This window comes from Calonectris borealis, chromosome 3 (genome assembly GCF_964195595.1).
Source record: "Calonectris borealis chromosome 3, bCalBor7.hap1.2, whole genome shotgun sequence".
Taxonomy (NCBI): Eukaryota; Metazoa; Chordata; class Aves; order Procellariiformes; family Procellariidae; genus Calonectris; species Calonectris borealis.
The window spans coordinates 123,197,338-123,209,976 of NC_134314.1; the positions used below are offsets into that span (position 1 = coordinate 123,197,338).

General features: G+C 39.6%; 1 protein-coding gene across 1 annotated transcript in view; it reads right to left on the reverse strand.

Annotated features, from left to right (window-relative positions):
* The window catches only part of PLCB1 (phospholipase C beta 1), a 405,965-nt gene that overhangs the window by 59,192 nt on the left and 334,134 nt on the right, over window positions 1-12,639 (reverse strand). The window contains exons 27-31 of the mRNA XM_075147729.1: window positions 9,526-9,706; window positions 7,269-7,345; window positions 7,088-7,177; window positions 3,615-3,672; window positions 2,393-2,479 (exon numbers count right to left, since the gene is read on the reverse strand). Of these exons, the coding sequence (XP_075003830.1) occupies window positions 2,393-2,479; window positions 3,615-3,672; window positions 7,088-7,177; window positions 7,269-7,345; window positions 9,526-9,706 (493 nt within the window). The remainder of the gene's footprint in view (window positions 1-2,392; window positions 2,480-3,614; window positions 3,673-7,087; window positions 7,178-7,268; window positions 7,346-9,525; window positions 9,707-12,639) is intronic.

A 12,639-nucleotide genomic window follows, 5' to 3' on the forward strand; every position in this document is an offset into this window, starting at 1 on the left:
AAGAGGCAGAGTTTAGGGTGTAAATCAGTTCTGAGTTAAGTACTTTCATCTAAACACATGATATTTTAAACAAAAAGTAAGCCCTCTGCCTCCGGCACAAGGAACTAATTTGCACCCAGTTTGTGCAGTTTCTAAAAGCTGTTGTCTAAAAAGTCAGCACTCTAGGGGAAATTTTCTTCTGGTGACCTACACACACTGCAACAAAGGAAGCTGCAAACTTGTACTTTAAAAAAAACCCAAAACAAAAAAAAAACCCTCACTGGTGTGGCAGTCTGTTGGCAACACTTTGTGAAACGATATTCTTCCTGGCTATGACAGAGCTCTGTGCACAAAGTCGTAACACAACGAACTGTGAGTCACTAATAAATAACCAAATGACAGTGATTGATGATGGCAAATCTGCCTCCAAAGGAATTATTGGTAAAAATACTAAAAGTTCTTTCCCTCTTAATATATTAAACTCTTTGTTTAGGGGTTGAGTTGATACTGCCAGAAAATCCTTTTAACAGAGCGAGCATAAATTTTAGTGGGCGTTTGAATACTGAAGCACGAGAGACTAGCCTGTTAAAAAAGCTGCCCCTAGAAAGGCTGCTGTTTGCATAAAATACATTGGCTCTTTTCAGCTGGGAAATCATTTGATCTATTTTACATCATACGCTCTGTCACTAAGGAAGCAAATATGGATATGAAATATGAACATGAAGCAAAACCTAAAAAGAGACTTAATAAAAAGAGTAATTATGTTTTGCCTAAATCCTCTCATGCCAGCAAGAGGCACATACCATTATAAATTCAGCAAAGTCTGCCCATTTCAGTGTGTGGGAAAGGAAAAAAAAAAACTGCAGCCAGGCCCTGTGAGGCACATTACTGCAGAGGGTTTTCTCAGGAGGAATTGAGAGCACTGAGGGCTGATTACTGCAGCGCTTTAACTGATGGCCAGATGCAGGGGAAGACAAGGGGTCTGGAGCTGCTCTGGGCCATGACCTAATGCTTGGCACGTGGACAGCTGATGGAAGAGTCTAACGCTACTGGTCCAGCACAATCTTTCAAAATGCAACTCAAGTCCTTAGTGACAAATTTGCAGTGCTTTATGCTACTTCTCAGTAAACCGATAAATAAAAAAAAAAAAAAAAAAAAAAAAAAGAAGAAAGGACTCTTTCAGAGAAGTAATCAAGTGCCCAAGTATTTGTGAAAAGCCAGTGTTAGAAGTACTAGCAGATAATTCTTTGAAATTCAAAATTGCAGCATTTAAATTCCAGTCTTTTTAGTTCACATGCCTGAGAAGCTCATGATCCTGCAGCACCAAATATAAAACATAATATTATGTATAGTCTTTACACCCAGATACCCACAACATCAAAAAGTTCCAGCTTATTTATAAACATGATTTTAAACAGATGAGTAGAAAATCAGAAATGCAAACATTTTTATTTTTCCAAACTATTGTAAACTTCTAGCTATTCAGACCTTAGCCTGATTTATTGTCTGGATATTTCATAGAAATGACACGACAACACTGATTAGCTGACACCCAATGCTAGATTCAAGCTGTAATACAAGCACGGAAACATTAGGACTGTGGACACAGACAAGAAATGAAAAGTGAAGCCTAGAACACACATTTGAGCAAGTGCAGAAAAATTAAAGCAGACATGACACAATGGGCTGTGAAGAATCATACTTGGATATGAACTCTGCTGAAAACAAGTCTCCCTCCGTACAGCAGTCTGATTACATAGTTACCTAGGTCTTCCTACAGGAAAATTGGGTACAAGTGGACAAGTGGGGGACTCTGAATCTCCTCTACTGAAGTCAATGGCAAAACTACCACCAGCTTCACAAGGAGCAAGAGTCAGCCCACAATCTTTAGGATGAAAAACCGTATTTCAGAATATTACATGTAGATGCAGTGCACAAAGTCAAATAGAGGAAATCCAGCAAGCAATGTAGAATATTAAGCACTAGTATTATGGAAACACTTACTGTTTTCCACAAAAATATATCCTCATCAATATTATCACAAATATCTGCGGCAAGCATGCTAAAAAGATATCTCTTTTTCTTTTCAATGTAAACTGTGTTTTGTTTTTGTACTGCTAAAGCACAATAGAGTGAAGGGCACACTCTGCTGGCCAGAAGCACCATTTACACTGAAAGCTTTTTAACTATGTAAGTACTAAAAAATAGACCCCATTATATGACATCTGGACTTGAAGTGGTGCTCCATAGCAGGCTGCTACTTGACTTTTTTTCATCCTGAATATTAGAGACAACGGCTATGATGCTATGAATAGACTTTCTCATGTTTAGACATCAGCCTACCTGCTGTAAGAACACTTTCTTTCCTGAAGGACATTTTTTAGCAGTATAACATTGTTCAAAAACTCTTTACCTTAGGCTTTTCGTCCAGTATTTGCTGACGAATCTCCTTGTGTTTTTCTACAAGTTTCTCCTGTCTTTTACTCTGAGCATCTTCTAGCTGTAAGAAAAGAACAAAGAATCTTTTTTCAGAGATTGCACATCGTTACTTTCCCACCTCTTCCCCAACAAATATTTCATCCATCAAAATTAAAATGTTATCATCAAAACTATGAATAATTCTAATATAAACTTACACACCATTGTCACAAGCATCCCTGAGCACAACTGCTCTAACAGCTGTATGTGAACAATATATCTCAGATTTCACATAGGGGATTTAGAATCAGAAATGTCTGAAGGATTTATTGCAGACTTCTGATGCTATTAAAAGCACAGTGCATTTTTTAAAATCATATTATTTTGCTTTAGCTTTTATTGTATAAGCTGTGCGAGATGGACCCTGCTCCCAGAAGAAGAGGATTTGCATCCTAGAGTCCTTAATGAACATGCTGATAAATTTTGGGCCTCATTTAGTAAAGCACTCAGACATGTGTCTGACTCCAACAGGAATTAAGCATACTTAATTCGCTAATTCCTTAGGTTGCTTCCTGAATCAAGGCCTCTGTGAGCAAAAACGGACCAACTTTGGAACTGAACTCTTTCTGCACTGAAACGAAGAGAAAAGTCAATAGTGGCATATGTTTCATAGTGATTTCACACATCAAAACACTGTGGTGCATACTTCCAGCCCAGTGTAAATCACCTGTAGCTTCAGAAAAGCTAACACCTGTAATGAAATTCTTTGACTTGTATTTACAGAGCTCATAGAATGTTTTTTGCGTTTCAGTCGCTGTACAATTAAGGTTAAAATATACTCTGCAATTAAATGTTTATTGATTTTCAGAGTTCCTTATGCAATCTTTGCATTCATGAGACAGCAAGCCAATTAAAAAAATTGGTGTATTTTCCATGAATAAACACAGGATATTAAAAGATGAAATCATAACTGTATTAAAATCTACCCCTTTTAGCACCATCCCCCAAACACTGACTAACAATTAATCAAGATCTGTCTGAAATTCCAGTTTTCCTTTAACTGGAATGTGAAGAGAAGTCTACACTGCATCTGTTAAAAACTGGCACTTGCAGAATCTTTATACTGAAGCTCAGAATCTGCAGTTTAAGATGACCTAAAATATGAAAGGTGACATTTTACCCCCCAAAACAAAAAATAAACATATGGCCTGACATACCCGTTTTATGTACTGCACCACCTCCTGGATATATGATCGAATCATTTCAGTCTTCTCTCTGGGGAGAAGCAATCAACAAGTAGTCAGTAAGATCACACCAATATATTTTAATCCACCACAACTCCCTACAAAGTAAGTAAGGCTATATTTCGAATGTATGGATCTGCCTGCTTAACTTTTATCCTCTTCCCGAATGTGCTTTTCGTAACAGGCTGCATCTTTATTGTATGAAGGGCTCCGACTTCCCCATGACCTACCGCAACAAACCCCCTGCTCTTTCACAACAGGCTTTTCCCACAGCGTACTGCCACGTCTTCAAAGTGATGGTGGTGTTCCTTAAGGCCCAAATGTCAGTCTACGATCATCAGTAGATGCACACTGCCACATTGTGGCACATTATGTAGTAGAGAAATAGTCTCTGTCAGGGAGCAGATACTGCTGGTGACATCTGAGAGACAACGGCAAAGCTCCCACAAAAAGCAGGGCAGGCTCGACTTCGGTCCCCCAGCTTTGCTATGTAAACCACGTAAAGCTGAACTTGGAGGAAATACTTGAACTTTAAGTGGCTCGGTGAGAGAGTTATTAGGTAACCTTTGGTCAAAGGCTGAAGATGAGATCCCCCAAAGGGATAAATGTGCATAAAATAAAAATTTGTGGATACTTGAGCTGACCAGATTCAGGACAGTACTCTAAAACCTAATTACAGGAATTTCTATCTATTCAGGTGGCACTAAAATCTCATGTTTTTAGGTAGTTACACAATCCCTGGATGCACGTAGGAATTAGAAAAATTAAGTAACAATTAATACAATGTATTATCTCTGTGTAATATTCTTTCCCAAATTTGTGTAAAAGCTTTAAATAAACAACAGCCTAGCCTGGATGACTCGAATGGGATTCACCAGAAGGTCTCGCTACTCTCTGTCCTACTGCGAGAATGACCACAAACTGTGTCACCTCACAGAGGAAAGCCGAGTTTCCTGTGTAGTTCCCATCTCATCTTTCCCAAGGGGCTTTGAAAAGCCTGGCAAAGGAAAGCCTTTGGGAAACATGAGGAAAAAAAAAAAAAGAAAACAAAAAAGAATTTCTACTTGTCTGTTTCTGAGCCTTTCTCCCTACTGTCTCATTAACCTCTCAGCAAATCATTTCCTATTGCAATTGATTTTTACTGCTATAACATTTTTGTAATGACTAACTACTTTTTTCTAATATGACTTCCATGCCCTCTGACCAGCTCTAACCATATTCAGTATTTCTCCCTTTTTTTCATAATCAATTATTCTCATTTTAGAATCATAGAATCGTTTAGGTTGCAAAAGACCTTTAAGATCATCAAGTCCAACCATTAACCTAGCACTGCCAAGTCCACCACTAAACCATGTCCCTGAGCACCACATCTTTTAAATATCTCCAGGGATGGTGACTCAACCACTTCCCCGGGCAGCCTGTTCCAATGCTTGACAACCCTTTCAGTGAAGAAATTTTTCCTAATATCCAGTCTAAACCTCCCCTGGTACAACTTGAGGACATTTTCTCTTGTCCTATCGTTTGTTACTTGGCAGAAGAGACCAACCCCCACCTCGCTACAACCTCCTTCCAGGTAGTTGCAGAAAGCGATAAGGTCTCCCCTGAGCCTCCTCTTCTCCAGACTAAACAACCCCAGTTCCCTCAGCCGCTCCTCATCAGACTTGTGCTCCAGGCCCTTCACCAGCTTCGTTGCCCTTCTCTGGACACGCTCCAGCACCTCAATGTCCTTCTTGTAGTGAGGAGCCCAAAGCTGAACATGCTGTTCGAGGTGCGGCCTCACCAGTGCCAAGTACAGGGGGACAATCCCTTCCCTAGTCCTGCTGGCCACACTATTTCTGATACAAGCCAGGATGCCGTTGGCCTTCTTGGCCACCTGGGCACACTGCCGGCTCATGTTCAGCCGGCTATCGACCAACACCCCCAGGGCCTTTTCCACTGGGCAGCTTTCCAGCCGCTCTTCCCCAAGCCTGTAGCATTGCTGTGACCAAGTGCAGGACCCGGCACTTGGCCTTGTTGAACCTCATACATTGGCCTCAGCCCATCGATCCAGCCTGTCCAGGTCCCTCTGCAGAGCCTTCCTACCCTCCAGCAGATCAACACTCCCACCACAACTTGGTGTTGTCTGCAAACTGACTGAGGGAGCACTCGATCCCCTCGTCCAGATCGTTGACAAAGATATTAAACAGAACTGGCCCTAATACTGAGCCCTGGGGAACACCACTTGTGACCAGTCGCCAACTGGTGAATGTGGATTTAACCACATTCACCACAACTCTTTAGGCCTGGCCATCCAGCCAGTTTTTTATCCAGCGAAGAGTACGCCTGTCCAAGCCATGAGCAGCCAGCTTCTCCAGGAGAATGCTGTGGGAAATGGTGTCAAAGGCTTTACTAAAGTCTAAGTAGACAACATCCATATTATCTTTTTTTCTAGGATGTTTATTAAAATTCTATAATATTGATTCTTAAATTATCTGATGCAGTTCATCGTGTGTGTGTGACCTTTCAGTGTTACCAAATACACAGATTCTATGCTGAGAGGCTCTAAAACCTGTATAAACCTTTTTACTTGTAGAAAACCAAACATAGTGGCATCTTTGTTACTTGGTAAATCTCAGATATTCTGGATTTTTCTTTTTTTTGGTCCTCCTGTATTTTTAACTGTCCTTAAACGTTACTAAAGTAAAGACTGGTAACAAGAATATCCCAGCAAACAGTGCAAGATTAAAATGCTCCATTTTCTTTTTGAGCTGCTTGCCAAAACAAACAAAGGAGGACAAACAAACCTAGATACTGTGCCTTTGGGAAGAATATAATCAACTTGCACAACTACAGTTTGTATTGTCTGGTGGTGCATAAATGAAATTAATATTCCTGTCCCTGTTCACAAAAACTGCACCCTCAGAGCTCAGCTTTCCTCTCTCTTCCACCCAAAGTGACCGCACGCTGCATAACACTGTCACTGGAGGAGAATCAGTAGCACAGCATCTGAGGGGAATTTATCACAAAAGTAGAGCAAACATTCCAGTGTGTTGCTGCTGTGAGTTAAAGATAACTCACAAATAAAAACCTAAGTTAAGGGGAAATCAAACCCTGCAGGAACTGAAGCCGCTAAGTCTATTTATACTCAGAGGAACAGTGTCTGGATTAACAGCATCTCGGTGAATCACTCCGTCATGCCACTCGCAGGCATGTCCCCACACCTCACATCAGCACCTTTCAGCTGACCCAGACTCACAATGCTCGCAGAACAGGAGATTAGATTAGTCCCAGGAAATTAAATTAGTATCAGCGGAAGTAAGAAGGACTCCACTGCTCTGGGGAGGTATTACAGTCTGACTAAAAGCTGCCTTGTATTTAGGGTTGAGACCTTTCTTTGATTTTCCAGTTGAGAAAAATCTTGTGTCACCTTATAACATATAAGGATATGGATCTAGGGATATACTTACTCTTCCATTTGATTTTTATCCTTGGATTTTGCTTCTGTGATCTTCTCCTGCCTCTTCTTGTCCATTTTTTTCTTCAATTCTTTCTTTTCTCTAAAGCATAAAACATAAAGGCAAGTTCAAAACGTATCTAAACAAAACCCACACGGAGTAGTAATCAATTATAAGGGGAATAGCACCTTACTTTTCACATGTTTCTTTCAGTTTCTTTAGCTGGCAGTTCTGACACTCCTCTGCTACATCTGTCAACTTCTGAATAAGCTAAAAAAAAAATCCCAAGAAACAAAAATGTGTATTTTCAGCTAAACATCATACATGCATCTAAGTTTCCTCAAAAATCTGTAGCAGACATGAAGGTGTTACACCATTCCCTGATTAAGTACCAACGATCAAAAGCCAGTAAACATTCTTATAGGTGTTAAATGCATTCTTAACTTGCCAGTCCAGCCAGACTTCTGTATGTCCGATTTCCACAGAAACTATTACTGCTCTGTACATTAAGGTGATATAGTTTCAGAATATTAAATGTAAAACCAGAACATATTTTGCAGATTTTACCTTTGCTAGCTAGGAATTAAAATGAATTATGATAATTCATAAATGGTCACACACTGAATTTACGCAATATAAATTACAAACTGAATTCCTGTGTCTCTGAGTATTCAAGGTTTTCTGTGAGTGTTGAAAACATTCCTCTTGCATTGAGCATTATTACATGGAACAGCTTGGATTTCAGGGTGGTCAGGTGGATATTGAAAATTCATGCATGATAGCTAAGAAAGCTAATTATAGATAAGCATTAGCCTACATTTTGATCACAGAATGATGGATTAAAAAAAATCTGAGTGGCTGGTTTGAAATCTGCTGTGCAGTGCTGGGTCCAGCCTCATTCGGTTTGAAACTGCTAACAAAAAGCATGCTTGTGGTGGCGATGCTGACGGGAGAGGACACATGGCTTGCGTGCAAGTTCAATGAATTAAAGTGGGAAATGGGACCAATTTGGTTTGATCACCCCTCTAGTTTAAGTCTGATTCTGTAAAATAATCCTCAGGATGATGAAGCAGAGAATGTATAATAATGCCTCACTAGTCTGATCCAGCTTTTCATTCCTTAGATAAAAGAAGAAAGATACCGACAATAGCCTGTCCTCTAAAAGAAAGACATCAGAAAGAACATCTTGGCTGCAAAGCAGATTTTAACCAGAATATTAACTCCTGCACAGCTCAGAGGGAAAACTGTCTGAAGGTTCTGTGCTAAAATATGAATTTATCCTGACACTACCGGACAATGCTGAAAATGTATCTTTGCTTTGAGAAATGCCATTTCCCATTTCGAAATGAGAAATGAATTAGCTTACAATATAAGCTCAACTGTGTGGGTCCAAAACGGTTTGTTCTTATAAAAATTAAAATCCCTGAGATGCAGCCAACAACTTGAATGTGAGCTCTCTCCCTGCAGCACAGGTAACCGTGTCCATGCACCCACACGGGAGCAGCTCCTGTTGGGTACTGCTGAAGTGATTCACATACAGCCGGTGATAAAACAGGGCACCGCTTGGGAACTGCACCACCATGCTATGATCCATGGGAATGACTTTGTGAAAAGGCCTTGCTGAGCAATATCCGCGCGTATCACTCATCTGACCTGCTCCTTTTGGATAGCAGGGCAGAGTAGACACATCACTTCATCCACAGTAATGAGACAAAACATCATAAAACAGAAAAAAATTGTGAGAGGGGATTGTCTGGAGTTGAGAAACAGTTTGTGCTCCCATAACACCCTTTAAAAATGTTCTTTTCTGCCTGAGAACATCCATCAGCATCAGCTGCCATCTGCCCCAGCTCCTCTATGTCAGCTCAGAGGGCCTATGATCCTGCTGTAGTTGTCAGCCGAACTCCAGCTGTAAAAACACAAGCTGGCTTGGATTGATGGATGCAAAATATTTCTTCACCATATACAGATTATGTCCTGCATCTCCTTAAAGCATTCATCTGCAACAGGAACACTGTTTGGCACAACTCTGTGCCCTGGGGAATGTTTGAGTCTATTTTCATTTATTTATTTTCACGTTTCCATTTATTTTCCAGCTAATCCTGCCTCCTTGAGTGTTGTATGTTTAAAAAGGTGGCAGAACAAAACGGGAACATCATCCAAAAGCTGCAATAAACCGAGACTTACATAACTAGAGGTAAGGACTCTCTGCTTTTGCAGTAGTAATAACCGTCTTGCCTTTCTGCCTTCCATCCAAAGTTTTCCAGGTTGTTAGAAATGTTAGTGACAAAGTGACACAACAACTCCTTGAAGTTGCAGCAGAACACAGGGAAATCAAGCTCTGAAATGGACTCCAAGTAAGAGGAAGCCCCACTTAATTATAATGTCATGCTGCTTTCATTACTCACCCTGAGATCGTTAAAGAAAAGCAGACAACATAACAAACGTACCAGCTTAATGTGCTCTCGCTTCTGGTACTTTTCACTGTAATACTGCTCCTGCCGGAGATTTAGCAGCTGCTGTTGTTGCTTCTCCTTCAGCTCGACTAGCTTCTGGGTCATTTCAGAGTCGAGCGCAGCTAATTCCTGTTCAATAGTTGAAGAACTGTGGTCTGGGCTGCCCGTTTCAGATCTGCAAAGACACACACACACCACCAAGGTCTAAATCACTAGGCATGTACACTCTGTCCCATACTTAAACCTTGTTTTTAAGGCAGCTGGTTATATGTAGCCCATTAAGAAGTTTCTCAGCACCACATAGAGGGCCAGAAGATGACTTTAGCTCTAGTAAGTCCAGTAATTTCATCTTTTAGGAAAAAAATAGCGTTAGCAGTTTATTAATGAGATGGCTATTGCTTTTAAACCTCATTTTACTAACCCATCATAGAGGTGTGAACTGGACTTAGTATAAATGAGCTATAAATGCAACTGCCAAGATTTCCCATAAACAAATGCCCATGGAACTTGTTTATCCACTTCCAGACACGTAACTTGAACTTCAAAGCTGCACAGTCCTCAGCAGAAATGGTGAATGCTAAGTATTTTGAAAACAGAGCCATCCTTGCATACGCTTAGCAATAAATTTAAGAGCATGACTTTACATCTGCATTTATAAAATGCTTAAAATGGTAGGAACATCCCTTTATTGGGTATTTTCTCCTCCCTTCAGGAAATGCCATGCATAGCACACACAGAGGGAAGTGCTCTGTGGACTGCTGACTTTAGGAGGAAAGTTAACACCCCAGTGGGGAGTAAATCTCAGAAGGCAGCACATAGGAGCAAAAAAAAAAATATAATGAGGAAGCTAAAAAGCAACACTAAGGAACAGTTTTGGTTTTTTTTTTTCTTTCTTAAGACAGAAGGAAGGACAGAGGTAATTGTGAAAGGAGACATGATGACACTAAACTGCTCAAGGGAAGAATAAGGAGCAAAAGCAGTATCACTCTCAAGCCAGCACTAAACTAAACCCAAGAAAAACAAACAAGCAAACAAACAAAAGATTATGCCATGTCCCTGCTCTGCAGCTGTGTTTACTGCTGTACTCAGGTGTTAAATCAGTTGCCTGGGAACCCCAGAACACTGCATGAGATGGACAAAACAGTAAAACCTTGAACAGAGAGGGCTGACACTGTGAGAAAAATGAGTTTGCTACTCAGAAATTTGCAGAGATTACAATGCAGAGAACTTGCTACACTGGCTGCCTCTCTTCTCTCTCCCAGGTTCAAGTTTGCAGCTGCTGTCAATTTGAGTTACTTCCACTGAAATAATGTGAAGCTGCTTTCATCAGTTTGAGAATACGAACCCCAAGGTAGCTTCTCTTTATTTCTTGTATTTTTATTGTATTTGACTATTCTGCTAAGAGGTTAAGAGGTGTCAGTGTGATAGGTGAGGATAATTTAAATACAGAGCCAGAAGACAGCATTAATGAATAGTAAAGTCAGCATATTATGCCATTACAGTATATATTTTAAAGCTGACATTTCTCTTCTATTTTTGGGAAAAAGAAATAAGGCCTATTTCTAAACGCTGGCTAAAATACTAACATACGTGTCTTTTAAGGGACACGATCATTAAAGAAACTTCAGAACAACACCAGCAAAACATTTGTGCATGTGTATAAATAAATGCTTCAAACTTCCTATAGACAATGGCTTTACTGAATCTTGGCCAAATTTTAGACAAGGGCATGAAACATGCATTGCTTCTGACCAGAGACAACACATTTGTATGGCAACCTGATACAAGGACTCCCGATCAAGTAGTGATTTATACTTTGCAGTTACAGGCAAATAGCTTCAGTAATAATTTAAAACGATAAAAATCACCTTTTTCCTTGGGATATAGTATTCTATTAGAAGTCTGCTGCTTGAGATAATATGTACTTGCAAGTTTGAAAATCCCTAAAAATATGTTCCTGCCTTTTTAAAATTCAACCTCAGATTTTTTAACCTTCAGATTTTTCTGTATCTACACATAAAACTTCACATCTCTGAAATCACTGTGACAGCTCCACGTAACAGACTGCAGGGTTTTATTGCCTGATATCATGAATGATTTGTGGTCAGATCATAACGAAATAAAAAACCAAAATCCTTTTTACTCCAAGATAAATGAGTCATTTTATTTATTTTGGTTTTCTGCTTAAATTTGAATAGAAAAGAAACATGACATTGTTTTGTCTGCCACTATCTGTCGCACACATTGATGATGGAAAATACTGCGGATAAAATAACACTGTGTGCAGCTGACAACCAGTCATTAAGGGAGTTTGTTAAACTCAAGTGTAGAACCTGGAAGCCTAAAAACTGGCAACAGTCAAGGCCAGCTGAACATAGATGTATTATGAGTGTTAAGCTCTTATTAAGCCCAATGACATTCTGTCATCAGGCAGGCACAAATGAGTAAGGTCCTTCCTAGGGACAAGTTATGGCCTGAATCCCAGTCACTTACAACGAGAGGTACTATCAACAAGGTTAGCAGCCAGAGCATGCTTGCAGCCTTTTTCTCTGATGATGTCCTACCAAAAAGTATCAATTAATTTTTTTTTAATGTTCATTCAATGTCTTCCTATTTAAGAACTGCAGCTATATCAATTTCATGTAAAAGTTAAAGGACTTTTGTGCTTATCTAATTACTTTCAAAAATAAATCAAGTTAAAATGAAAATGCTGCACTAATGGGAGAAATAAAAATTTAGGAGGGTACCCCTACGTGATTATCGTTCAATTGTAATGTATCAGACCCTGATTGTACCTATGTGTGTATATGTTTTGCCAGAATTGGTCTTTATTAAACATATAGTTCCTTACCATATGAACAAGACAATAATTGTGGAAAGATTAATGAGTCATAACGGTCTTTGCATTTCAAACTGATAATGATAAATACAACTCTCCTTTTTTATTATTACCTAAACAAATAATATAAAAATTATATCAGCACACACAAAGAGATAGGGCAATGCAAGATTTAGAAAAAGACATAGGACAGGAGGGGTGTGCATGCAGAGGCAAAGCCAAGCAATCATTAAGAGATCCCCAAGTGGTCTGAATCAATCATAATTTAA